General features: G+C 42.3%; 1 protein-coding gene across 1 annotated transcript in view; it reads right to left on the minus strand.

The window, feature by feature from the left end:
* Positions 1–342: 342 nt before the first annotated feature.
* PRUNE2 (prune homolog 2 with BCH domain) overlaps positions 343–25609 on the minus strand; it is a 272917-nt gene continuing 247650 nt past the window's right edge. The window contains 7 exon segments of the mRNA XM_019463559.2: positions 343–3553; positions 7664–7711; positions 12125–12163; positions 15967–16065; positions 21250–21336; positions 22930–23061; positions 23688–23790. Of these exon segments, the coding sequence (XP_019319104.2) occupies positions 3523–3553; positions 7664–7711; positions 12125–12163; positions 15967–16065; positions 21250–21336; positions 22930–23061; positions 23688–23790 (539 nt within the window). The 3' untranslated portion in view covers positions 343–3522.

Here is a 25609-nt window from a genome sequence, read left to right on the forward strand (position 1 = left end):
AAGGAACCACATGCTGCAAAAAGGCAAAGGGCAGAGAAAGGAGAAGTTGACGAAGATCAAGTAACTGTCACATTAAAAAAAATTTTTTTTTTTTTTAAATCAAGTAACCGTGAAACATGGAGATGCCTCCAACGGGAGGCACTGCTTCCCCAGAGGCTAAACAACACGTTTTGAAAGGTTTTGTCATTGAGGCCTGGAAGGCAAAAAATGAAAAGGGAATCTATTTGGGTGACCAGAAAGCCAAAATGAGTGCCAAGGGCCAGGCTACAGATAGTCACAGAAGTCTTCTGCACAAGTGAAGCTAGAGAAAGATTCTCGACAAACAGAGAAAAAGAAAGTCCGTAACTTGTGGAATCAATTTTTATTTCTGAATTATACAGAGAGGCTATATATATATATATATATATTTTATATGGTTTTGTTACATCTTTATATTATTGATCCACGCTATTTAGGGAGAAATCATTTAGTTATTTGCCAAAACAAAGTCTAATAGATACTTTATTCTGAGCAATCCAATACATGGTAGAAAAACTTTCAAATATATAAAAGATTAATTTGTGCACATCTAAATGTTTCTAAGGGAGCAAACTACTGAGGCATTGTGATTAGATGAGTTGCAAACATAGTACCAAAACCAAATGCTTAAAATGAGATTTTAACAACACAAAAGCTTAGAGTAGTGACTTCCTCACACATGTCGGAGTGTATCTTAGAAGGTAACCCCATAAAACATTGTATGGCTTCAATGGGAACCTCAGAATTTTCTTCCACAACCAGCTATTGATTGCCACGAAACAAACTTTCTCACTCCTTGACAGAAACTTCAGTGCAGATTTATGTTCTCTTTCTTAATCAAGGAACTAAGCAAAGAGTAGTGCCACTTGGGGAGAACAATACTTTTGCCCTGGGACCCTTTGGTTCCCTAAACTACAAAGTGACAGGAAAAGTGTAAAACAGTTCCCAGAAGTCAGAACCAAAGCAAGAACGCTTAGAATGCAAGGGCTAGATAGCTACTGATGTGAATGTTTACATCTGTCTACCTATCTGCTTAGGGATGATGGTTTTTTTTTTCAGGATTCTTCTAGAATTCTATTTACTTGGATTGAATTTACATAGTGGCTTTTCTCTAGCACGTGCAATTAAATGGTCTTAAGATAATAAAATAGCAGATGCCTATCAGAATGGCTGTGCAGCCCATAGATCAGCCCAAACAAAATCAGTGACTGCGGACGATGGTCATAATCTCCAGGGAGGAAGATGACGCCTCAGACAGAACACCACCTGAGTAGTTTTCCATGAACGGGCCAGACAAGCTCAAGGGAAACGTGACTGGTGAAATTCTTGCTGTGTGTGGTTGGCTCTATCCTCAGGCTGGCACCACTAAACACAACACTGATTTCTTCATTCCTTCCTGTGGCTGGGGCGGGGGGTACCACGTAATTCGTCTTCCAAAACGGGACCACGGCTGAGCAAAAGGGAGCATTGTTATTAACTGTGCCAGAGCCACGGTGGTCAATGGGTGAACCAACCGAATATTAGGTCACCGGTCTTATGTCAACACTAAGCTCTGGGAGAGGCATAATTTGGGCTTCCAAAAGTGGAGCTGGCCTCAGAGACAGGGCATGTTCTAGGGTTTTTCTATTGGACAGGACAGAGGTTAGGAGGGAGGTGACCCAAGAGAACACAGTTGGACAAGACGCTCAGCTGAGAGGGACACAGAGGGGGGAACTCAGTGAACTATGGCTCATGGAGGAAAGAGAGCTGACCCGTGTGCATGAGAACATGTCTGGAAGGTGGGTGGGAGACGTCACGAAGCGAAGGAGGTTGGCAAAATTCGGTCACCTGTACAAAGATGTCTACCTCCAAGTGTTTCAAAGCTCATGAGATCCAGGGCCCAGGGCGCCCCAGACAGCTCTCCTGGATGTGGTTGTCACCCTAAGTCTATGGCGGAACCCCGCTCTCCACCCCATTCTGAGTGTTGACGGGTGATACCAGAGAATAACAATGGTTCCCAGAGTAAGGGCAGGACCTTGGCAACACCTGTAAATAGCCCAAAGCCTTCTCAGCGGGCTTCACTTTGAGTCACGTAAACATACCGTGAGCCATGCTTTTGTGGCCGGGGCTCCCCGTCTTTTTTCAGCAGGCCATTTATTTTACGGACTCTGGAGGCCAACATTTTCTTTTTAAAGAATAAATTAGTTTGCAGGCTTATTTACACCTTCTGCCGAAGAAACTCATATCCAAATCCAAATGCGGGGGAGGGGGGGCGGTGAGGAATAGGTGTGCAGGAGCAGGCACGGCCCAGTCAACTTGTTCCACAAACACAGTAAATATTTTAGGCTTTGTAGGCCACGTGGTCTGTGAACAACTGTTCAACTCTGCTGCTGTAGTGCAAAAGCAGCCACAGAGAGTCTGTAAACAAATTTGTGTGGCCATGTTTCAGTAAGACATTTATGGGTACTGCAATGTGCATGATTTTTCAGGTGTCACGAAATATTTAAAACAACAACAACTTTTTTTTTTTTCCAGCCCAAATGGGAAAGCCATCCTTCACAGGAAGGCCACGTGAAAACAGGCGGCATGCTAAGTCTGGCCACAGCTTTGCCAACCCTCCCGCTGGAGGCCCACGGATTCGAGGCCACGTGTGGCCTTTGAAAGGGCATGCGAAGACTCCACAGAGAGATTTTGCAAATGATAGTACACGGTCATATTCAATTTAAATGAAATGCGATTAAAGGGAGGTGACTGAAGTGACCAGATTAAAGTGACTTAAAGCAGACTACTTTTTGAGAGAGACATTTAGATAGCTGAGCGTGGCCGGGTAATGAATTTCCAACATTCATTGGAGGAATAACGATTTTTAAAGAGACCACGCACAGACAACATGATACCCAATTTGAGAACCAAAAATAAAACTGAGGTGAATGGGAAAGTCTGGCTTCCCTTTGAGACCTAAGAGAGGATTCACGTGGACAAGAACCAAGCGGGCACATGGCCGATGACAGCTTTCCACCGGGGTCTGCTTTCCAACTGTGCCCAGCAAGCTTAGGGTTTGAAAAGCAGAGCTACAGGAAGGTAACTTGCCTAGGGAGAGTCGAGCCCCCTGTGTTTTAAACCTGAAATGGTCACCAAGGAGAAATCCCGCTAATCTATGGCCAACAAATCCACTCGCGACGAACAGCGGACCGAGGGTATCTCACTGGTCAACACCAGTCTAAGAGAGGAGATATCACGGCACCAAGGGGTAACCAAATATGGAGACGGAAGGTCCTATTTTCTTGCTAAGGTTCAACCGAAATCTTCGAGGCACGTAATTGGCAAAATAGGAAAACGACACGCAATTTCATAAAACACGTGAAGAGTAAACAAGATCCCTTACTGTGTTTCCCCTTAGAAATTTAGAATGGCACCAGGTAGTGCAAAGTGGAAAAAAAAAGTACCATCCGCCCTGTCTCTTCCAGTGGGTATGTTTCAGCAGAATCAGGAAGCAGAACATCCTTTTCTTCCAGCCGGGCGGGACTAGGGCTTTCCTTTCAGCTTCAGGTCAATACTTAGAAAAAAAGGAAGAACACAATGAGAAACACTAGAAATTGAATAGGAAGCATTCGGTGATCGCTGGGAGTGGCGTGCGCTTTGCTTTTTTTTTTTTTTTTTCCTCCAAGGACTTACTGAAAAGAGCTCAAGCAAGTTTCTTATGCTAGAAAAAAACCCAGTAAAAGCCAACCCTCCCTCATGACCAAGGCTTTCTCTAAAATCTGGAATTTTTATTTATTTTTACGAAACTGTTTCTGGAAGCATTTTACGCCTCTCAAAATGACCTAGGGAGGCAAAAGACGGGTGTGAGGGCTCTTTGCTGAAGTAGATTAAGGAACCCTGTTGCATTTTGGGAAGGAGGGGGCTACCTGTTTCTAGTCAATGACCTTCCCTTGTGGGGCGAATACATGATCTGCCTGAAATCAGTAATCTGCTAAATGCCACATACAAGGCAACAATGAAATAGAAAAACTACCCCCCTCTCCCAAAGGAACCCACAAGAGTTGCGAGAGTCCAAGAATTTGCATGACAGGGGTCAGTCCACCTGAACGCGATGGATTCTTATAACCTAAGACAAGGTTATTCTTAAGGTCTAGTGGGTTCCCAAAACTACCTAGAAAATAATTCCCAAACCTCCCCGCTCCACTGGTTTCTCTCTTCTGCCTCTTAGTGAACCTAGCACAACTTTCTGACACCCATCTGACCAGAGAGTTCCGGTCTGTTTGTTCAAAAGAAGAATTTCAGCCAGGAACAAATGAAAACACTGTTTGAAAAAGGCCATTTGGGAGGCATCTGTGGATTTCAACGAGACCTGCCCTCCCGGCCCCACCCTCCGCACACTGCATGGGGACTGTGGTTTGCTTGTGGGATGTGCAGCAGCTGGGGGTGGGTGGGGGATCCTTCGAGCAGCTTTGCAAATAAAGCCATTGGTAACCTGTGTGCCTGCCCATCGAGTTTACAGGAGTAAAGAAAGTTTCCTTTCACATTCCCTCAATTCTGCCACTTATTAGCTTGGGGCTTGGGGCCAGTCACCTGCCTTGCCTAACTTTCCATTTCTGTATCTGTGAAATAGAGCAATCCTGTCTCTCTCTCTCGAGGCTTGTTAAGGATTAAGTCTCAAGTGTTTTCAGTTGTGAGTACCTCAGGATCTTTTTTAAATGAACCCTGATAAAAATCTGAAAAAACGAACAAACAAAACCCCTTACACCAGGATGCCCGTTCTGAAGCACCTCATTTTTCATACTTTTTTAAAGATTTATTTTTATTAATTTTTTTTTAATATTTCGAGAGACAGAGGGTGATCCAGGGAGGGGCAGAGACAGAGAGAGGGAGACACAGAATCCAAGTAGGTTCCAGGCTCTGAGCTGTCAGCACAGAGCCCGACGCGAGGCTCGAACCCACGAACCGTGAGCTCATGACCTGAGCCAAAGTCGGACGCTTAACTGAGCCACCCAGCCACCCCGAGAGATTTTATTTTTAAGTAATCTCTACACCCAACGTGGGGCTTGAACTCACGACCCCGAGATCAAGAGTTGCACTCTTCACCAACTGAACCAGCCAGGCACCCCCATACTGACTTTTTGGTAAACTTTCTAGGGCTTCATTTTTCCCTTCAGCTTTTGGTAAACAAAAAGCTGAAACATGGAAACCTATTTATGTGGTTTATTGAAGAAGAGATAGTCAAAAGTGGATGATTCTTAAATAAATACAGGAAACCCCACTGAAGTTTAATTTTTGAGACAACAGTTATCTTGTGGGGACAGTAAAGTGACCAACAGTGGTACTAATTAAAGTCTCCCCTAGTAAGTACCACCTCCCCTGGATCAGATACACTATTTATTTATGTAAAAATATTTTAAAAGCATATGCAAGTCTTAGGACATGAATGAACAAATAAAGTCCAAACTTGGAAGTGAAGGAGACAAGCATCTGGGGATATTTTTGAAAACAGTATGCTTTTTCGGGGAAAAAAGAAAACAAACAAACAACTTACTTTTAATCAGAACTGAAATACAAAAGGATTATTCCTGATCTTTGGGCAGATGGGCTTGGTTTTTCTCTAACCAGCTTTCCGGCGAGAAACCTTCTGATAATTTTACCCTAGGCCATTTCGGTTTCTCACATATGTTACGTGAGTTTCCTTACAAAGTATCTGAGAATATTGTTTAGTGATGAATAAACTCTTGTGTTTTATATAGGAAGAGGGGGGCGGGGGGGGCATAACTTTCCTTTCTTTCTCTAAGGAAAAGGAGGGGCACATTTCATTTCATTTCATTCTTGGCTTGACTGAGCTCCTTGAAAAACACCCTTTGCTCCTTCTTCAGGTTCTCCATTCGATACTAGCTACAGAAGGTGTAAAATGCTTCCAGGCAGGAGCCAGAAAAAAGGCAAATAAAGCCCCTTATTCTGATACTAACGAAAGCCAGAAAGCCAGGGCTAGAAGTCAGCCTAAGAACTCCTTGGCCACTCTGGGCCCTCGGCTTGGATCTCATCCTTTGCGCTGAGATCACGTGCCTGGGAAAGGCCGGGCTGAAGAAGACAGAAGCGTGGAGAAGAGTATGTTCTAAGGGAGGGAACGTGAACCTTGGTAGCAGCCTCCCTCCCCCACGCCCAGCCCCGGAATGAACGCAAACAAGGGGCAGTGCCCTCTTGTTTGCCCTCTCCCCAACCCAATCAGCCCCTCCGAACAAACAAGGAGCCCAACAGGACAGGCAAAGGAGTGGGTAAGCCCGCAGATGTGGCAGCCATAGGCCAGTGAGTGACAGTCACGCCCCGCTGCTCGTTCATTGCAGGCCCGGGACTCTGCTGTAGGGGGCGCTGTTTTGCAGAGGGAAAATTTGCGCAAAGAATGGAAGTGGCTTCAGGGATTCCTCTGCCCTGCAGAATGTTTGCTCCGCAATGTGCTTGAAGCAACTGTCTTCATCTCAAAGAGGCGGGGCACGCGTCACCTCCTGAAAAATAGCTGTGTGAATTCAAAGGTCTCCTTACAACGTTTGTTCTTTCCTGCTTAGCGGGGACCTTCTCTCTGGGGTTTTTGTCCACCAACTTTAAACTACAAGGTCAACGTGGCGGCTACACAGCTGTGGCATTATGGTTTTCCATCCCGGCTTTGGACCTTGAGGGAAAGGAGGTCCAAAGAGAACAAAACGTGACAATAGCTGAGACATGCAAATCCGATCTCTGCCCCTCCTGGGTTCCTGGGAAGGGCAGTGTTAAATTCGCCACAGCTCAGATCAGATGAGGCGCCCTTAACAGGATCGCCGGGTTCCCTCTGAGAGCACGTTGGCGGCCACACTTCATTCCCTGAAACGGACTTGGCCAGTAGTCAACTCCGTTCTCTGAAGCACCTAAGTGTGTCCTTTTCTGGTCTAACCAAAGTTAGATCAGGGGCTGCACACCCATTCCAGAACTACGACCATCTCTGATTTCAGAGCCACTGGGTCTGCATGCAGAATCAAAGCCCAGCCCTGGGACATTTTTACCGCTATAAAACATTGGACCCGTCGGACAATCTCTCTATGCCACTCTTTCCTACTTGCAACATGTACCTCGTGGGATTATTCTGAGGATAAAACTCAGATAATGTGCATGAGGCTTTTCCCATAGAACCTGGCACATGGTGAGCCCTCACTAGGTGTGTGATTTCTATTTGTCACAGGATGAGGTCAGATGGACTAGATCATTCCTAAAGTTCCATCCAGACTCGGTTGCCTCTTGGAATTTTCAAAACAAGGACACTTTTCTCCCCCATCCACTAAGATACGAAGTTCAAATGGAAGTCCCAACTTTCACTAATGAAAATAGATGAAGTAACTTAGAAAGCAGAGTTGCCCAAACGCTCTTAACATCTGGCTCTAATATTCATTTTTCTGCTCGTTTTTGGATTGGAAAACAGAATGCCAAATAGACTTCAGCTGTCCTTAAGGAATGTAATAGTGATCATGAAAGAGTGCGAAGCCGGCACACTTCTCTTTAAGTTTCTGATTTGAGAAACAGAGAACGTGAAAGCTGAACATCTAAACAGAGTTTACCCAGTCCTTGATGCATTTTTTTTTTTTTTCTTTCAGAGCCCAGCCATACAATACTACAAGTAACCACATAGCTGTTATTGATGGTGAGTTCTTACTCCTTCTCCATAGAAGACATTTCTGGATCATTGTAAAGGCAGCTAGTTCTGAGTGCAAGGAAAAAAAAAAAAAAAAAAAAAAAGGAAGCAAGTAAACATTTTCTCCACTGTTACCACTTTGTAGGCACAACACTCTCGGGTATTTTAAACTGTGTGATGTGGGTCTCACTGCCAATGGCGAAGAAACCTACACCTGATTCTTTTACCACCGGTTTTGAAACTTACTAATTGCCCATGATTGAGAAACATAAAAGGGAGATGGAAAATTCCAAACAACTCCAGGGGTCTCTTCTGTTCTTATTTCCTGACTTTTCAATCTATCTTATTCGGAGATCATGATATTGCAAATTTTTACTTGTAACCCAAATAATATACTTTATACACAATGGACAGTCCCTCTCAAGCAGCCCCATGTTTGTGTGCACATGAACACAGTTAACTTTCAGTTTGTACAAGAATGAGGATTTTCCGAGACACTAAGGCAAAAAAAATTGCCAATGTCAGCTTTCTTTGTTACAGAAAAATACTGGGACACTTACACAATACAGCTGAGCTGCGTTCTGGTATTATAAGCGAATCCTAAGATTAACCTGCACTGAATGTGTCCAGAAAGAAAAAAAAACGTAGCCATATGAGATAACGAAATAATAGTTTTGTTACAATGTATGAATGTGTTCATGCTTTTGGTGTAATATTAGCCGCTTTTCATATTCCATATTGGCAGAATTCCTGTTAGCAAATTTCAAATGTACTTTATATTAATTTTGATCAATTTCAACTTGTACTTTCTCTCCTCTTATATTTTATTATCGGCGAAGACTATTTAAAGAGATTCTACAATCTTTTTCAACTTTTTTTTTTTTGAGAGACAGAGAGAGCCAGAGCCTGAGCGGGGGAGGGACAGAGAGAGAGGGAAACACAGAATCCGAAGCAGGCTCCAGGCTCTGTCAGCGCAGAGTCCAACGTGGGGCTTGAACCCACGAAACCGTGAGATCATGACCTGAGCTGAACCGACTTTAGCCACCCAGGCGCCCCATAGAGATTCTACAATCTTTTTAAATGGGAGTTCCTTTTGTAAATGTGAATAATTTCACAAGCTAATGTATCTGCTCGAACACGAGAGGTTCAGTTCCCAACGGCAGGCATTTTGTTGAGATGGTAGAAGGCGATCTCCCTGGGAAGGGCAGAGGGCTTCTTCCCTCCACCGATCTCACTGGTGGTCAGGTATTTTTACAGAGGATTTTGGCAACTTGAGTGAACAAGGGCCGTCAGGCAGGGGTTGACAGTGTGCCAGAAAGACCTAGCAAAGCTGGAGCGGAGTCAAGAAAAGGCGTTCTTCCGATCTAGCTTTTCTGTTTTTTTTAACTTTGTGCGATCCTTCCCGCGAAAACAGCAATTTGCAATCCATTTAATATTGTCCCTCCAAAGGCAGCGGACGGATTCTTTAAAATAAGAATGGCTCTCTCTATACAATTAGTCCTTTGAAAATATTTTCTTTCCTGTATAGATGCCAAGTTTTAAGGAAAACAGAAGACAGGCTGAAGAAAGTCAACGAAGAGGCCGTGTGTGTGGGGGGGGGGGGGGAGAAGGTGAACATTTGAAAAGAAAGCAAAGCAACAGATAGGTTCTGTTCCATGACAAGGTATACGTTTGCTTTGGTTAGAACCAGCCTGAAGCTTTCTAATAAAGGTCACGTGGAAAGTCAGCGTGTGTCTGTTAATAGAAAGAACCTGGGTTATCTGGCTTCTAGAACTAAACCACAGATCTGCAGTGACCAAGTTTTCTGGGCCCCAAATCCTCATATACCGTCTGTCCAAGGATTTGGGAGTCACTCCAGAGGCTGAAAGATAGTTAAGGAGATGTAGTTAGTGGGCTAAAATGGTAGGAGTCAGAGGCATTTCAATCCTCTGTGGGGCCGACAGTGAAATTCTTATTACTTTTTCAAATGTGCCAATATCTTTCAATTCCTCACATGTGTAATGTCACCATCAAAAGAAGGAGGGTCAGTTGGAGGGGAATTAAGACAGGCAGATTACCCGCGGAATCCAAAGCAAGAGCATAGACTCCTAAGACAAATCTAGTTATTTCTACTCAGGTATTTATTTTAAAGTGGCGATTCTCAGAGCCCGGTCCTGAGCCAGGCAACATCGGCATTACTGGAACATGTTAGAATTCCGGATTCTCAGGCCTGCTGAATCAAACTCTGGGGTGAGTCCCAGGATACCGTGTTTGAACCAGTGCACCTGGTGATTCTGATGCCCAGAAAAGCCTGAGAATCACTGCTCTACAGGGATGAACTTAATCTTAGGCACATTTGTCAACTTATGCAGCAGAAATGTCCTGAGCATCTATTCTGTATTAGATACGCTGGGTGCTTCCTTTAGCAAGGAGATCAAGACATCTCAGGACCACCTGAGGCTAGTTAGATACCGAGGGAGACAGTCTGTGGGCGTAGGGAAGACAAGGAATGATCAGAGAGAGAGGAAAAAAAAGGAGAAAGCCACACAATAAACCCCAAATGATAACTGTTTCATTATGGTAGCTTAAACAGGAAGGGTAGAAATATGGATGGGGGTGGAGTGGGAAATTCTATGGAAAAAGGCAAGGTTTTAATGGAGATAATGCAAGAATACGGCAATATGACTCTATAATGGGTTTGGCTGTAAAGTTACTGATTTCCCTCCCCTCAATCTTTTGTCTTGAAAACACCTCTTTAATTTCATAAGGATATTATCATTCAAAAAAAAAAAAAAAGAATCTGAAACAGAAATTCATTGCTCTTTCTGTCTCCGGGGAATCTCATGACACAATGTAAACAATACAGATAAAAGCTAACAGGGCACTTCACGCCAACATCTGGTTCCTCGGTTCCTAACCTCTTCCTTTCCCAACTTCGGGTTTGTAACAGTTGAGTGAGAGACTGAAAAGATTCCGTTAGAGTAGAAATGCAAAGACTTTTGAGTACCGTTAGTCTACATGGGTGTCCATTATCTTGAAAGAAAACCAACGCAGCATAGGAATCTTATAACACTAAACTATGCTGACATTTCTAAGGCAAAAATCTTTCCTCAAATTTTAATCTTTTTTTTTTTTTTAAAGTAAGTTCTATGCCCAATGTGGGGCTTGAACTCATGACCCTGAAATGAGGAGTTGCATGCTCTTCCGACAGAGACAGCCGGGTGCCCCTCATCCTCGAATTTTTACCCCAAAGATCCACACTGTAGGCAAATAATTCTACATAGCACCTGCAATAAAAATGTGCTGTAGGAAAAAAAAATAGCTCAATGGATTGTTCTCATGAGGAATTGGCATTTACATCTATACAGGAAAAACAAAACAAAACAAAACAAAACGTATTTATTCAGAATTTGTAGCTGTTTGGACATTGCCCAGGTTTCTGCTTTTGCACTATCTGTTAAGATGAGAACTAGTTATAAATATTAATGGCGTAGGCAATATTTGAAATGGAAAAGCTTTAATATAGTAAACATTCCAAATAGTACTTGTCTGCATTTGACATGAAGTGTCAGAAAAAATTTTCTGAACTTGGAAATAAAAGGAAATTACTGGGATGTTCTTTGAAAGCAATGCTGAGTTGACTTTCTGTTGATGAGCTATTTTACAACTCTTTGGGGGACAGAGATGCTAGTAATTTCAATCCAGTGGAAAAGATAATCCTAATTGACAGTTTATTGCCCTGTTGGATGTTGATCCATTTTGCATCTAAACCAATAATCTTATCCTAACATTCCTTTATAGATCACCTACAGAAATCTAGCGTTGCAAGCGTCCTTTGAACTGGTTTTTACACTTTACTGGGTCTGTCATTAATTAGTTGAGTAAAATCATTGGCATGTATCATTTCATATTTGTATTCAAGTTAAGATTTTGCCTTTTCAAAAGGTATACTTTAACAATAGTGAGTAATGATCCTTTTTCTATTCATCCAAATAGCTCTGAAGCTATTTAGTTGAGCAGTATTTCCAGGTCACTAAATAAGGGGCTTAAAAAACTTGGAAAGTCACAAAATTGGTTCCATAGTCCAAATTTCGACTTGTCATCGTTCCTCTCTATTAGGATGAATTAATGAGCTTTTGTGGCCTCAAACTATCTAACAACGATCTGGATATATTATATGTGATGGTGCCTGTGATGTGTTCCTTTGCTGTGGTGCCTAAAATTACATGTACATTAAAAAAACAAACAAAAAAACCCCACCACCACCACCAAAAAAAACACCAGTAACAAATGCGTTCCTTAAGGTAACCAAGATCACAGGGGAAAATAGATTGTAGTACAACTACCAGACATTGCATCTAATGTGGGACAAAGGGGACCCTTTAAAGTTCAGCATTATCATCAGGATGCAAAAAGAAAACGCCAGGCATGCGGCTTCTCCCGATTCATTCCTGAAACGCAAGCCAACATCACGCCAGCTGCTGAACGAAAACCAAGTCTTACTTAGCTGCTTCTGATGCTTCCCTCAGTTCTTCGTCCAGTCTGCATGAGCAAAAATTATCGGTGTGGAAAAGAAACAGAAAAGAAGCAAGCACAGCGTGAGTCACTCAGCAAAGCAGAGCCAAACATAAGTGGAGCACATGTGCCTTTAAAAACCATCCTTTGGAGCACTGAGACACGCTCCTTCGATTAGATATGGTGCCATTTCCTCCCATTCGGTGTTTCTGCAGGTTTACTTTGCAAATTCCTTCATAAAGGTAGGTAGATACACAAGTTGCAAGGAGAGCAGAAACATGCTGGCGGAGTAAAGCTGAAAACGTCCACACCGGTCTGTTGCGTATAGTTAGAGACAGCTTGCAGCCTGGGCCAGCTCAAGGGTGAATCTGGTTTAGTGGGTTTCAGTTGCAAATCAGGCTGACCTCAACAGCTTTACACACAAGACAAAGACCAGGAATGGTATGCAACAAGGGACGGATAGCATGTTGAGGTCACCCACGAGTCTAAGACACAGGTGCACACACACAGCGGGTCCAGCGTGAATTGTAGATCAGGAGATTTTACCTCACACTTCTCTTATAAGATCTCTCTTCATCGTACCTTACGGGATAAAAATGAATGCAATGAGCAAGATGAGCCAACAGACGGAGAAAATGACAGGTACATGTTTTAAAGAACAGACAGAACGTGAGAGAAAAAGCCTACCGCCCTAAAAGAATCAAATTGCCTTTTTTGGAGAAAAACGTATTTTCATGGGATATAATCGAGGAGGTAGAATTCATAATTAGCTTCAGCCAGTCCTCATTATTTGCAGGTTCTTTGCATTGTTTGCAAATTTGCCTGCTGCTTGCATTTTGTTTCTGACCCCCCACATCAATAGCTGTGGCGCCTTTATGGTGACTCACTACTTTTATTAGTGGCAAAAAATTTGAGCCACCTGATGTGCACATTCCCAGTCGAGGCCCAACAAAACAAGGCTCTGCCTTCTCGTTTTAGCTCAGTCTCAGGCTGCCAACAGGTGCTGTCTATTTAGTGCCAGGTTTTCCCTGTTCCTGTGCTTTTAATTGGTAATTTCGCCATTTAAAATGCCCCCAAGCAGAGTGTTTAGGCGCTGTCTGGCATTCCTAAGCACAAGAAGGCTGTGATGTGCCTTCTGGAGAGTATCTGTGCATTAGAGAAGCTTTGTTTGGGCAGGGGCTATGGTGCTGTTGGCCATGAATTCAACGTTAGTGAGTCAACAATATATATCAAATCAGCCATTTTTACACAGAAACACACAAGGTTCTATGTTAATTGGTTAATGGAAATTAACCAGGTGTTTGCAGGAACTTAGCCCTGTATTCCTCCTAGGAACAACGGTTCGCCGTTCAGGGTTCTAGGACATGATTGCCACAAGTAACAAGAATATACTGTCATCGACAATTATAAATCTAATTTCAGATTGGGCAACTTTTTCTTTCATTTAAGTCCCTTGATGACAGGCTCCAGCCTAGCTGAATACTGGTCTTGGGACTGGCCGAGATTAGATTCTCCGAATGGTATTCAGTAATAGGCTTATGGCTTCTCTCATTTTGAAAATGGCATAACATGAAAATGAGACGATGCGGGCCAGGAACAGAAGTGGCAATAAGGACATCCAGAGAAGATGGACTGCGGAAGACGGGAGAAAAACATGGACACACGGGGAGGACAGGGATGGTTGTAAATTTCTCCCTCCAGAAGAAAATCTTCCCAAATGGAGCCCTTTTTCTCCTTAAGAAACTTCTCCCAAATGGAGTCATTGAAAACTGATGGGTGTCAATGAATGAAAAGTGCCTTGGGCATGTTTAACTTCTCATTTAAACTTTCCTATCAGATAACGAGTCTCTAAAAGCAACCTGATTAAAATAAATAACATTCTGGATTGCCAACTCTTGCTGGGAAGGCTCTTGGATGCATTATGCACATTTTCACCCAATCCTTGGGGCCTTTCTATGAATTGCCCCTTACTTCCCCATTTTCTGGATGCTGCACTGAGGCTCGGAGAGGTTTTTTTAATGTTTACTTATTTCTGAGAGAGAGAGAGAGAGAGCCAGACAGAGGACCCAAAGTGGGCTATGCACTGACAGCAGACAGCTTGACGTGGGGCTGGAACCCACCAACAACGAGATCCTGACCTGAGCCCAAGTCAGATGCTTAACTGACTGAGCCACCCACGCGCCCCAGCTCGATATCAGGGGCTGGCAGGAGGGTTCAAATCTATTATTAAGCCTCCAAAACCCATTCTCTTCTCCAACTGCCACACCATGGAGGCATTGGCCTATTTAGCTAGAAAGTGGCCAGTGCTCATTTCCACTTGAAGAGATAATGTCCTTGTCATCTTTTGCAAAGGGAGACAGCCCTACAGGAGGAGGGTACTCCAGTGACTTTGCTGACCGTAGGAGTGGAGCTTGGAGGTGGGGATGCTCCTTTCTGAGGTAGCAGGATTGAGCTGGGAGGTAAGCAGGGGGTGGGAGTCCTATAAGCTAAAGAGGGTCAAAGCCGCTGTTAGGATCACACGAACACTGCTTGATTCGGCTAAGCCAACTGGCAGTTCTAAGCCAAATCATTATCCTGTGTTCACCTCCTATCAAGAGAAGGAAAACCAAACGCATCTACTCCTGAGCTAGGACTTCCAATACTTTAAGGGAGGTGAAGGAAACTGCTAGAAAAGGGTAGGAGAATTCTGCTGCCAGGCTGACCTGGGTCTGAATTCTTTCTAGTTCCATCTCTTCCTTGCTCCTACTTATACTTGACATAAGTAGCTTTTCTTCATTGTTAGCTTCCCTTACCTGTACTTGGGGGTTTACTATGGGGATTAAACACTACATACATAGAGCACTTCTAACGCCTGATACGGTATTGCCACGAAATAAATGCAAGTCTTTTCTTTCCAGCTTCTTTGCCCACCCACCCCCCCCGCCCCGCCTTTTTTTTTCTTTTTAGTAAAAGGACTCTTTTTTGGAAGTGCAAATTGGGAAGTCTACTTTGCTATCCATCTTATGGAGGAAGATAGGCTATCCTTGTCTGTCTTGTCTGTTTTCTTCGAGCTAAAGCTTAAAGGCCTCCCATTTTCAATCAAATAAAAAAAAAAAAATGAGTGAATCAGACACAGAGGAAGAAAAGCACAACCCACAGAGAACAACGGCTCTTTGCAACAGTGAACCAAACAGGAGAGCTCCCTCCTCAGCCTCCGTACTTTTAAGTCTCAGCTTCAAGCAGCCGGTGTTAACTGTTATTCTCATTATTTTTACAGCACGATCCAGCGCCCTTCAGTTTCCATGCTGTTTCCTCACGGGCTGCTAATTGCATTACCCTGAGGAAGGGGATCATCCCTACCCACGCCACCTACCACTCTGCCTTACCTTTCACCTGAAGGGACCCGTGAAGAAAAGGGATTTAGAAGAAAACAGAGAAAAGATAGTTTATTTTTTCCCCCCTTTTCCTAGGGCCGGGCAGGTAAATGACTTTCCATAAGGCAATAAAGAAGGCAAAGCTATGCTCAGACCCTGTGGTGTCTGTGAGAGAGGGAGACACAGGCAGCAGGTGTACTGATTCATATTAAGTCTATGCTTTCCAAAATGGGAGCAAAATTTAAGGTGAAATGAGCAATGATCGATAACCCCAAGAGAAGATTATGTGAAAGAGAATCTGAAAGAACAGGTCTCTATGGGTATTCGGAAAAAAATATGTATTGATTGGAAAACACTCCGTATTTATTTTAAATAGAATTCACGACATTTCCCCAGTATTCCAGAAGTGAGTTGTTTTCCAGTCCCCTCCAAACATGCAGTATTTCTTACCGAATCTTGGAAACCATCACGACTTACTTGATGATGCTTTCTGGAATATGGATGCAGTCCATTGGGATCAGCCCACTGAGTTCTGATAAACTATTGACATACTTAATTTTACTGCTGAATTTTGAGCTAAAAGAAAAGAGAGAGAAAAGATATCATTAGTGTCCACTTCATCCCTTCTAAGTGTGTGGCCTCTTCTTGAAAATCCTGAAAAAGTTAACACGTTGGCCCCCCGCACTTACTAAGAAGAAAGGCTACACATCCGAGTAGTTGCAACATGCGAGATACTGTTTTAAGTGGCTTATATGTATCGACTCCCTTATTTCTTCTTAAGCCTAGTGAGGTAGGCTTGTTATTATTATTCTCTGTTTGTTTTAAAAGATGTTCCCAGTGTTCCTTTAAAACTTGGGGAGGGGCTGAGAGGAGGAGAGAGGAAAAAAATCCCAAGCAGGCTTCACGTGGTCAGTGCACAGCCCCACCTGGGGCTCAAGCTCATGAACTGCACTGCGAGATCGTGACCTTAGCCGAGGTCAAGAGTCAGACGCTTAACTGACTGAGCCACCCAGATACCTCTAATTCTTCTTCTTCTTTTTTTTTTTAAAGATAAGGAAATTCGACACACAGGGAGTCACATATTTGCCTAAGGTTTCACCTCAGGTATATGGTAGAGCCTGGATTCCAACCAGAGCAGTCTGACCAGAGTCTATACTCTTATTTTTTGTAAGTTTTTTTCTTTTAGTTCCAGTTAGTTAACAGTGTTATATTCGTTTCAGGTGTCCAATATAGAGCTTCAACACTTCCATGCATCCCCTGGTGCTCATCACACGTGCCCTCCTTAATCCCCATCACCTATTCTCCCCCCCTCCCCCCTCGGGTCTACACTCTTGACCGCACTTCACATGGCCTCTCAGAGGTTTCTGCCGCTCTCCACATTCATTGGTTTATGGTTCATTTGGCTTTGTTTGCTTGTTTCTTTGTTCTTAAATAAAAATCTTGTCATTAATTCTTTCAGACTCTTCCAAGGTTGATCTATTTCATGTTTTTGCATGTTTGTTTATTTCATGTGTGTGTGTGTGAGAGAGAGAGACAGAGGGAGAGAGAGAGAGAAGGCAGACAGGGGAGGGGCAGAGAGAGAGGGAGAGAGAGAATCCCAAGCAGGCTCAGTGATATCAGCACACAGTCCAACATGGGGCTCTAACTCATAAACGGAGATCATGACCTGAGCCCAAACCAAGGGTCAGATGCTCAAATGACTGAGCCATCCAGGCACCCCGAGGTTGATCAATTTTGCAAGTATACATGCGACACCTGGGTGGCTCAGCTGGTTGGGTGTCCGGTTTTGGCTCAGGTCATGATCTTGAGATCCATGAGTTCAAGCCCCACACTGGGCTCACTGTTGTCAGCACACAGCCCACTTCAGATCCTCTGTTCCCTTCTCTCTGCCCCTCCCCCGCTTGTGCTGTCTCAAAAATAAAACATTAACTTCTTAAAGTATGTATAAACTCATTTCCTCTTAATATTTTAGCTTAATTGTTTTTTTTTTTTTAGTTTTTTTCTTTTTTTAAGTTTTGGCTAGCGCGTTCAGTCCAGATGGACCAAAACCATATTCCAGTAACTGGATCTGAATTACAAACAGCTTTCATCTACACGTTACCATGTTAGATGTGTGTAGACGGATACAAGACAACATGAAAAGATACTATTGCAACTGATCAAGAGATGTGCCTCTGGGGAAAGGAGTTCCCAACAGAAACTGGCAGTTGTTGAAGGAAGAACTTAGTCTTATCGGTAATGGTTGGATGTTTTATAAGGAGAAAGCATTTGTGTATTATGGGTGTAATTGCAAACTGCTTTTTAAAATGTGTCATTCCACTTGAAAGGGAACTTGATCAAGCATCGAACTTTCTGGAATGGTTTTCGAGAAAAAGACCTCTCCAGTCGAGAGATCATGCTGAGCCGTCTGCCAATTGTACTGCCTTCTGTTCAACTACTATGCATTCTAGAAGGAAGGCTTTGCGGGGTCACACCTCTGTACGGTTATCTTTCACATTTTACTTGCAATCTGACCCTGGGCCACTGGCGGTGAATGACCTGTGTCTCCACAGAGTCACTTCTAGTCGTCCTGAGAAGCCTTGGATGGACACACACTACCTCTTCCTTCCCCTGGACTTCCTGAGCTAAATTCAGGTTTTGATAAAAGATAGAGTGGGTGGAAGGGGAACCCTCCATCCAGCTCCAGGGTTACGTTCACTAGAATGTACAGTTCTCTGAACATGTCATGTTGTCCCTTTCTTGGTGTGTTTGGACCCGCTGTTTCTACCTGGTTTCAGCTAGTCCATCCTATCAGTTCTTCAAAGCTCACCTTGAAGGCTCGTTCTTCTGGAACACCTCTCTTGACGCAGGCTCTCAGCCTTTACTCTCTACCTGTTACCCCAAATTCACCCTCACCGTGTTATCACCCCCATTTTGCTTCAGCTATACCCTCTGTTTTAATTGCTTACTTGTCTATGTCAGCTGCCGTGCCTCTCAATCTCCACCTAACCCAGTACTTGCCACAGACAATTCATTAAAAAAAATAAAGAATTTCCCATCTACCTGTATCATAGGTGTTCTCCTTTTTTTAGTTTTAGTGACCTCTTTTTTCAGGTCTAAAACTTGGTTACACTGATACAGACTGATGCAGAGGGGGATCTTTAAAGAGGGAGGGTGTCACATGATGAGACTGTAGGATATAATATTTAAGTACTTGAAATGTGTTTTCTTTACAATTGGGCGGACAACTGGGTTCAAAGTCTGAGTCTATCACTTACTGGCTATTTTACATTAGACCTGGGGTTGGCAAACTATAGCCTATGCACCAAAGCCAGCTTGTTAACTGTTTTGGTTTTTTTGTTTTTGTTTTTGTTTTTGTTTTACAGTCCTCCAGCTAAGGATTGTTTTTACATTTTTTTTTTTTTTTTGATATTTGAAAAAAATCTGATACCAAGAATATTTTGTGATATGAAAACATTTTTAAGAAGTTCAATTTCAGTGTTCACATATCAAGTTTGATTCGAAGACAGCCACACCTACTTACCTATATAGTGTCTATTGACCGTTTGGGACCTATAATGGCAGAATTGAGCAGATGTGACTGAGACCGGATGGTCCACATAACCTAAAATATTTACTGACTGATCTTTTACAGAAAGGGGTTTGCTGGTTTTTGCATTAGACAACTTCATTGACTTCACTGAACCTCGGGGATGTTTCCTGCATGAGGGAAACAGTAAACAGTATCTCCTTCAGAGGACTCACATTACAATTAAATGAAATACTGCCTGTACATACTCAGTAAATGTAAGCCATGAGTTTCTATAATTTACCACAATACTCTTTGCTATCATTTTATTACTGTTGTTGTACTTACCATCTCGAAACTCCCTTCGACAAATGATGTTGAATTGTAATTACTTCTCAGTATTCTTACAGTAACAAAGTTTTGTTATTTACCGAGAAACTTATTTGTTTTATAACCCCCAAACGATCAAACAAATATCAGTGAGTGAATATGATAACTAACATTTACTTTTCTTGGCTATTAAATTTGAAAAGAAAAACTTTTAAAAGATTCTATTTTTAAGTAATCTTTGTATCCAGTGTGGGGCTTGAACTTATAACCCTGAGATCAAGAGTCACATACCCCACCTACTGAACCAGCCAGACACACCCCACCATTAAATTTTTTATAAGCTCTTCATGTACATTGATTCCTATTCCCTTATCAAAACATTTTCTTTTTTTTAATGTTTATTTTTATTTTTGAGAGAGCGAGAGAGAGAGAAAGTGTGGGGGCGGGAGGGGCAGAGAGAGAGGGAGAGAGGATTCGAAGCAGGCTCCGGGCTTTGCGCTGACAGCAGAGAGCCCGGCACTGGGCTCGAACTCACGAACTGTGAGATCATGACCTGAGCCAAAGTTGGACGCTTAACCTGAACCACCCCGGCATCCCAAAGCACTTTCTATCATTAAAATAAGTGGCTTTTGTATACCTTAAATATTTCTTTTTTTTTTTTTAATTTTTTTTTTTTTACATTTATTTATTTCTGATAGACAGAGACAGAACACAAGTGGGGGAGGGGCAGAGAGAGAAGGAGACAGAGAATCGGAAGCAGGCTCCAGGCTCCGAGCTCCGAGCTGTCAGCACAGAGCCTGACGTGGGGCTTGGCTCGAACTCACAAACCGTGAGATCATGACCCGAGCTGAAGTCGGACACTGAACCGACTGAGCCACCCAGGCGCCCCTCTCATATTAGTTTTTTAAAGCAATTTCACATGGTATGGTAAAGGACTAAACTTTGCCAGAGGAAAACTAGGTTGAAAGATGCTACTCAATGGTTGGAAGTAGGAGGTGGAAATGCTACATACATGTAAGGGAACACTGAACAAAAAAGGTAGAATTGGGAAGGCACGGTAAATGTCCCTGTAAAAAATAAATAAATAAAGGTTTTTAACCTTTAGCATTTTTTTTCCTCCACAAGTGATCAGAATGTTTCTTAGAAATTCATCAATAACTTTGAGACAGAAACCTTTCAGTTCATCTCCTCTGCATCCCAATGTTAGGTAAGACTGTATTTTATTTTAAAGCTCTCTAGGCAATACATCCTAGATGTATAAAACCCTTTCATTTAACTGTTTCAAGTCTCACTATATTATGAGGCATGTTTTCTTTTTCTTTGTGTCCCCAAAATGTAAGGTTATACAGTATCTAACACAACATAAATGGTGGATAAATATTCACAGAACTGAACTGAATCGAAACCCAGAATCCTCATGGGCAATGAAAAAAAAAGCTCTCAAAATGGCTGCCCAGACTCTTTCCCTAAGTTTCGTGACCTACATGATATGTGTTCAGAAGAAACAGAACCATTAAGACAAGGCACACCACTCCCGTTTCTGTCCTTGGTTTGTCTTTATTTTTCCACTGTTGCGTTATGATGCCTTTTCTACGCTCTACAAATTACCAAGTCCACTTTAAAAGTATTACCTACTCCCTTCTGTATTGTGGCATGGAAACCCTCCCACTTCAACCTCTGTGTTACAGCAAGCAATAGAGAGGTCATATTTCGTAATAGTGGGGAAAAACAGTCATTACAAAATAATGCTCACTCTTAATTAGGGTTCCTTGCTACACAGTCCAAAATAGCATTCCAGGAAAGGCAGGGGCAAAATATGCCTTCCTAAATACTCTCTGTGTTCGTGAATTCTTATTTACAGGACAATGAACACATATTTTGAAAAACGACTAGAAGTACTTTTAGTATAATAACAACCATACCTTATAAAAGGTCGTGTCACTGCAAGGATTGTTCTGATGAACCAAGACGGATGAACAATGATGAATGATTTCAAATTCTTTCGCAACCTGTTTAACAACAAAAAAAGGAAAGAAAAGAAAAAAAAATCACTCCTAACCCATTTTCAGTAGGAGTTAAAATGGAAAGTATATCCCCAAATAAGCATATTATAATATTAGAGAGTTCTAGGTAAGTTCCTATTATCTGATGGGAAGGAACTGAACGACCATGATTAGTAAAAAAATTATTTTATTAAAAACTTTTTAATGTCTATTTATTTTTGAGAGACAGAGTGTGAGTGGGGGAGGAACAGAGAGAGAGGGAGATACAGAATCCGAAGCAGGCTCCAGGCTCTGAGCTGTCAGCACGGAGCCCGATGCGGGGCTTGAGCTCACAAACCATGAGATCATGACCTGAGCTGAAGTCAGACGCTTAACTGACTGAGCCACCCAGGTGCCCCCCTCCCCCCAATTTTTTTGAGATAAAATTTGTAACTTGTATGAGTCCAACCTCATTTTCCCAGAGGAATAAATGTAAAGTAGGATGGGTGTATTTCTGGACTGCATAAATCTATGACTATCAGGGTGCATTTTGCTTAACAATTCTTTTCATTTTTGCCAGCATTATCTTTACTGTTTTGAAAAGAACACATTCTTACTAGCAACTTAGCCAATTTCTTTGATCTACTAAGCCTTGGTTTCTTCTTCTGTATTATGAAACAAGTAACAGTAGATCATGTGGTTGTTTGACTTTCAGATTACCATTTTAGCATTCTTGATATTCAGGCATGTTTTGGAGCATTAGCAATGCTACTTTATGAATGTTTAGATCATCAAATGGATCTTAGATAACATAACAGGGCACTCGCATGTTGTCATGCACGAAGCCACGTCTAAGGGGATGCCACACTTAGTCAACTGAGTCACCCAGGTGCCCCTAACATGTTTTGTTCTATTCAAGCCAGTATGGGTGGAAGTAAAGTATCTTGGGAAAAAAAGTGCACCACGGGACCAAATGGGCTAGTGGTTAACTTGAACTATCTCGGCGAATGATGGACTATAAGCCCAACAGTCGCCCAGATCAACAGTCCTAGTGCACATAAGCAGCATCAAGATCACGTAAAACCAGTAAAGAATCGTGGATACTCCACGGGTGCCTGGGTGGCTCACTTGGTTAAGCATCTGACTCTTGATTGGCTCGGGTCATGATCTCATGGTTTGTGGGTTTAAGCCCCGAGTTGGGCTCCGCACTGCAGAGCCTGCTTGGGATTCTCTCTCTCTCTCTCTCTCTCTCTCTCTCTCTCTCTCTCTCTCTCTCTCTCTCTCAAAATAAATAAATAAACTTAAAAAAAAAAAAAGAATCATGGATCCTCTGTTTATCAGGACAAACCGCACCTTCACGCGGCAACGGCATACACATAGTTTAGAACAGACGTGGTCGCCAGGTTTGAGATGACAACACCTAGCAAAACCCAGGGGAGCTCTGCTTTATTTCAGATTTGGGGCAGCAAGTGAACTTTTCTTAATATTTCTGTCCTTTCTTAACTCTGCATAATTCCATGTTCCCAAAACGTGATCACGTGTTTCGGTAGATGAAAGGGAATTAGGAATGGGAGTTATTGAGGAAGCCAAAACGGAGATTAAATAATGACGCCCACGTACCGTCTGTCAATCATCTGGTAGCATTTTTTCATCCAGCCCAGCCCTGGCATCTTGCGTCTGGGGGTTGCACCATTCAAGTACACAATCATATAGTCTTCAGCTACCATCAGCTCTAAAGTGCTTATTACATATCTGATCACAGGAAGGAAGAGGAGGGTTTTCATTTCCCACATGAAACAGTTCATCTTATTTACAACATGATTATATGACATTTAAATTACAGAGCGTATGACATTTAAGAATGGTTGTGCATATTCCCTCTTTACCTTGAAAAGAATGCAGTTTCCTAAGATTATTTCTCTGAGAGTGAGTATTGCTCATTTATCTGTAGGGTTATCTTGTTTTTATCTTTTTTTTTTTTTTTTTTTTAATGCGCCTACGCTAAAAAAATACGTAGGTTAGAACCCGAATTTCAAAAATGTCAACAATGTTATCATGTACCAAAGGCACAAGTGAATGATATAAATGAAGCCATGTTACAGGGGGAATAAAAATAACACTTTATCCAAAGGAAATGTTCCAGGATTTGAGAGTGCAGGCAAGACTGTGTTCGTTTTGTTTTCAAATCACTCTACTGACAAAAGTTCTTTTAAAGGCTTTCGCCTCTTGAGCAATATTCCTTGACAGAGATTTCATTGACTTTTCATCAAAGGCTTAGAATGTTCTACATCATCTATTTCCTCCCATTAAAGATGCACTATCTGCCATGCCATGCCATAGACATTCACTCAAAGCACTTTGCCATAAATATCACTCACAGGAAAAGATTTTCCATGACATAGTGGTAATCCGCTCGACTGCTGTCTGGCAGAAAACAGGCAGCAAACACAATGATTGCATTTAGGCCGTCCCCATAGTATCCTGGGCGACAAACAAAAAGACATTTGTGACCAACTGAAAGCTCTTAACAAGATAATATTTAACCTAAAGGGCAAATCTGGAAGCTTTGGCAAGCGTGTGTGCATAAATGTAACAGATCTTTAAGTGAGTATTATATAGACTATACTTCTGTAAGTACATAACCTTATTTTCAGTGGTTATCATAGAGTATAATATATGTATATTGTATACAGCCTTAAATATACAGTGTGAATATATTTGCATAAATGGCATATCCATTGATTATGGACGATTATATGTGTTGTACATAGTCATGAATGGGGTATATAACTATTCAACTTAGCAAAGGATGGGGGTTTTGACTTACAGGTTTCTAATATATAATGCTTCAGTCCTTTAATGGCTAAGAGGCTCTCCCTGATCCTTTTTAGCGGTTTTTCTCAGACTCTGGTTAATTTAAAGGGAAAATCTAGTCACTGAACTGCAATATAATCAGGCTCACATACTCCAGTGACCAGATACTAGAAGGTTAACAAGCAAAACACCTTTATTTTGATTTTGTGGACTGGTTCACTTGCCTGTAGTGTCCCTGGGATCTCCAGATTCAACAGACAGTGCATTGACACGTGGAAAGTTCTGGCCAGGCCTAGAGTCACTGAGCACAGAATACAGAGCCTCATCTTTTTAAAAAAGAACAAATTCAAGACAGGCCTGGTGAAAGCCAACCTCTCTTTGCGTTTTACGACAATATGTGCTTCTGAGAAAACTTGAGAATTACTTCCTGGTGACGCGGACAGGAAGCAGAGGTGGGGGTGCTATACGCACGTGTGTGAGAAAATAAAAGGCAAGTGTGAACTCCAAGGGTCAAGAAAAATATAGGGACATCTCAGGACATTTTACCCACATCTGAAAGCTGTGTGGCATTCTCTAAGCTCTGTGTTCCCTCAGAGCTTATCTTGGACACTCATGGCAGCTGTTGGTCAAACCTCCACGGGTTTGTGCATGGAGTCTCTCGTGTCCTTCAGACTTAAAATATGAAGGAATGCACTGTGTTTTCATTTTTTAATGTCCCTTCATAAACACTTGGAATTTTTGTCATATAACATAGGTCTGGACTTCAGAATCATTATGTACAGATTGCCTCAAAGCTCTGAGTAGGCAGACAGGACATACCCTCAAGCCTGATCTGAACTCAGTGCGTTTCATTTTTTCAGAACTCTAAATACCCCTCTGGTGATTACATGGCAGTAAAATACCGGCTGGATATAGACTTGGATGGGCTTAACTCTTGAAAAGCAGCTTAATAAGACGTTCTCTACAAAGACAGTATGACCCTACCACAAAAGAGGTGGGGGGAAAAGAGTGATACCAACTAAAAATATATCAAATTATGGGTTTGTGTGTATGACTAATTTGAGGTTGTTGGATGCAGTGTTTACTCCACATGTGTTAGAAAATGCTACCTATGTAAGTATACACCCGATGTAACCCACGTTTGCAAAACAGGATTGCCGTGGCTTCCCTATGGATTATTTGCTTTGTTCTGCCTCTTCCAACAGGCAGGTAGTTACCAACTTCTTTAAGAACCAGATGTGAAGGAAGATGGCAGGAGATACATTGTAACACAAGAAGTGTTTGTTCCACCGAACAATTTCATTTAAACAGATTCAGAACCGAATGAAAATCCACAAAGGACACCGTGGCTTTGCTACACCAATGCTAACACCACAAAGGTAGGCCATTTAGACTGAGCACAATGCCAAGGACCCGGTTCATTCAAAGAGAGAATAGACATAATGAATCCAACTTAAAAACAAGTACAAAAGCATCTCTGTAAATG

This window comes from Panthera pardus, unplaced genomic scaffold, assembly GCF_024362965.1.
Source record: "Panthera pardus isolate Hobbes unplaced genomic scaffold, ASM2436296v1 HiC_scaffold_20, whole genome shotgun sequence".
NCBI classification, from domain to species: domain Eukaryota; kingdom Metazoa; phylum Chordata; class Mammalia; order Carnivora; family Felidae; genus Panthera; species Panthera pardus.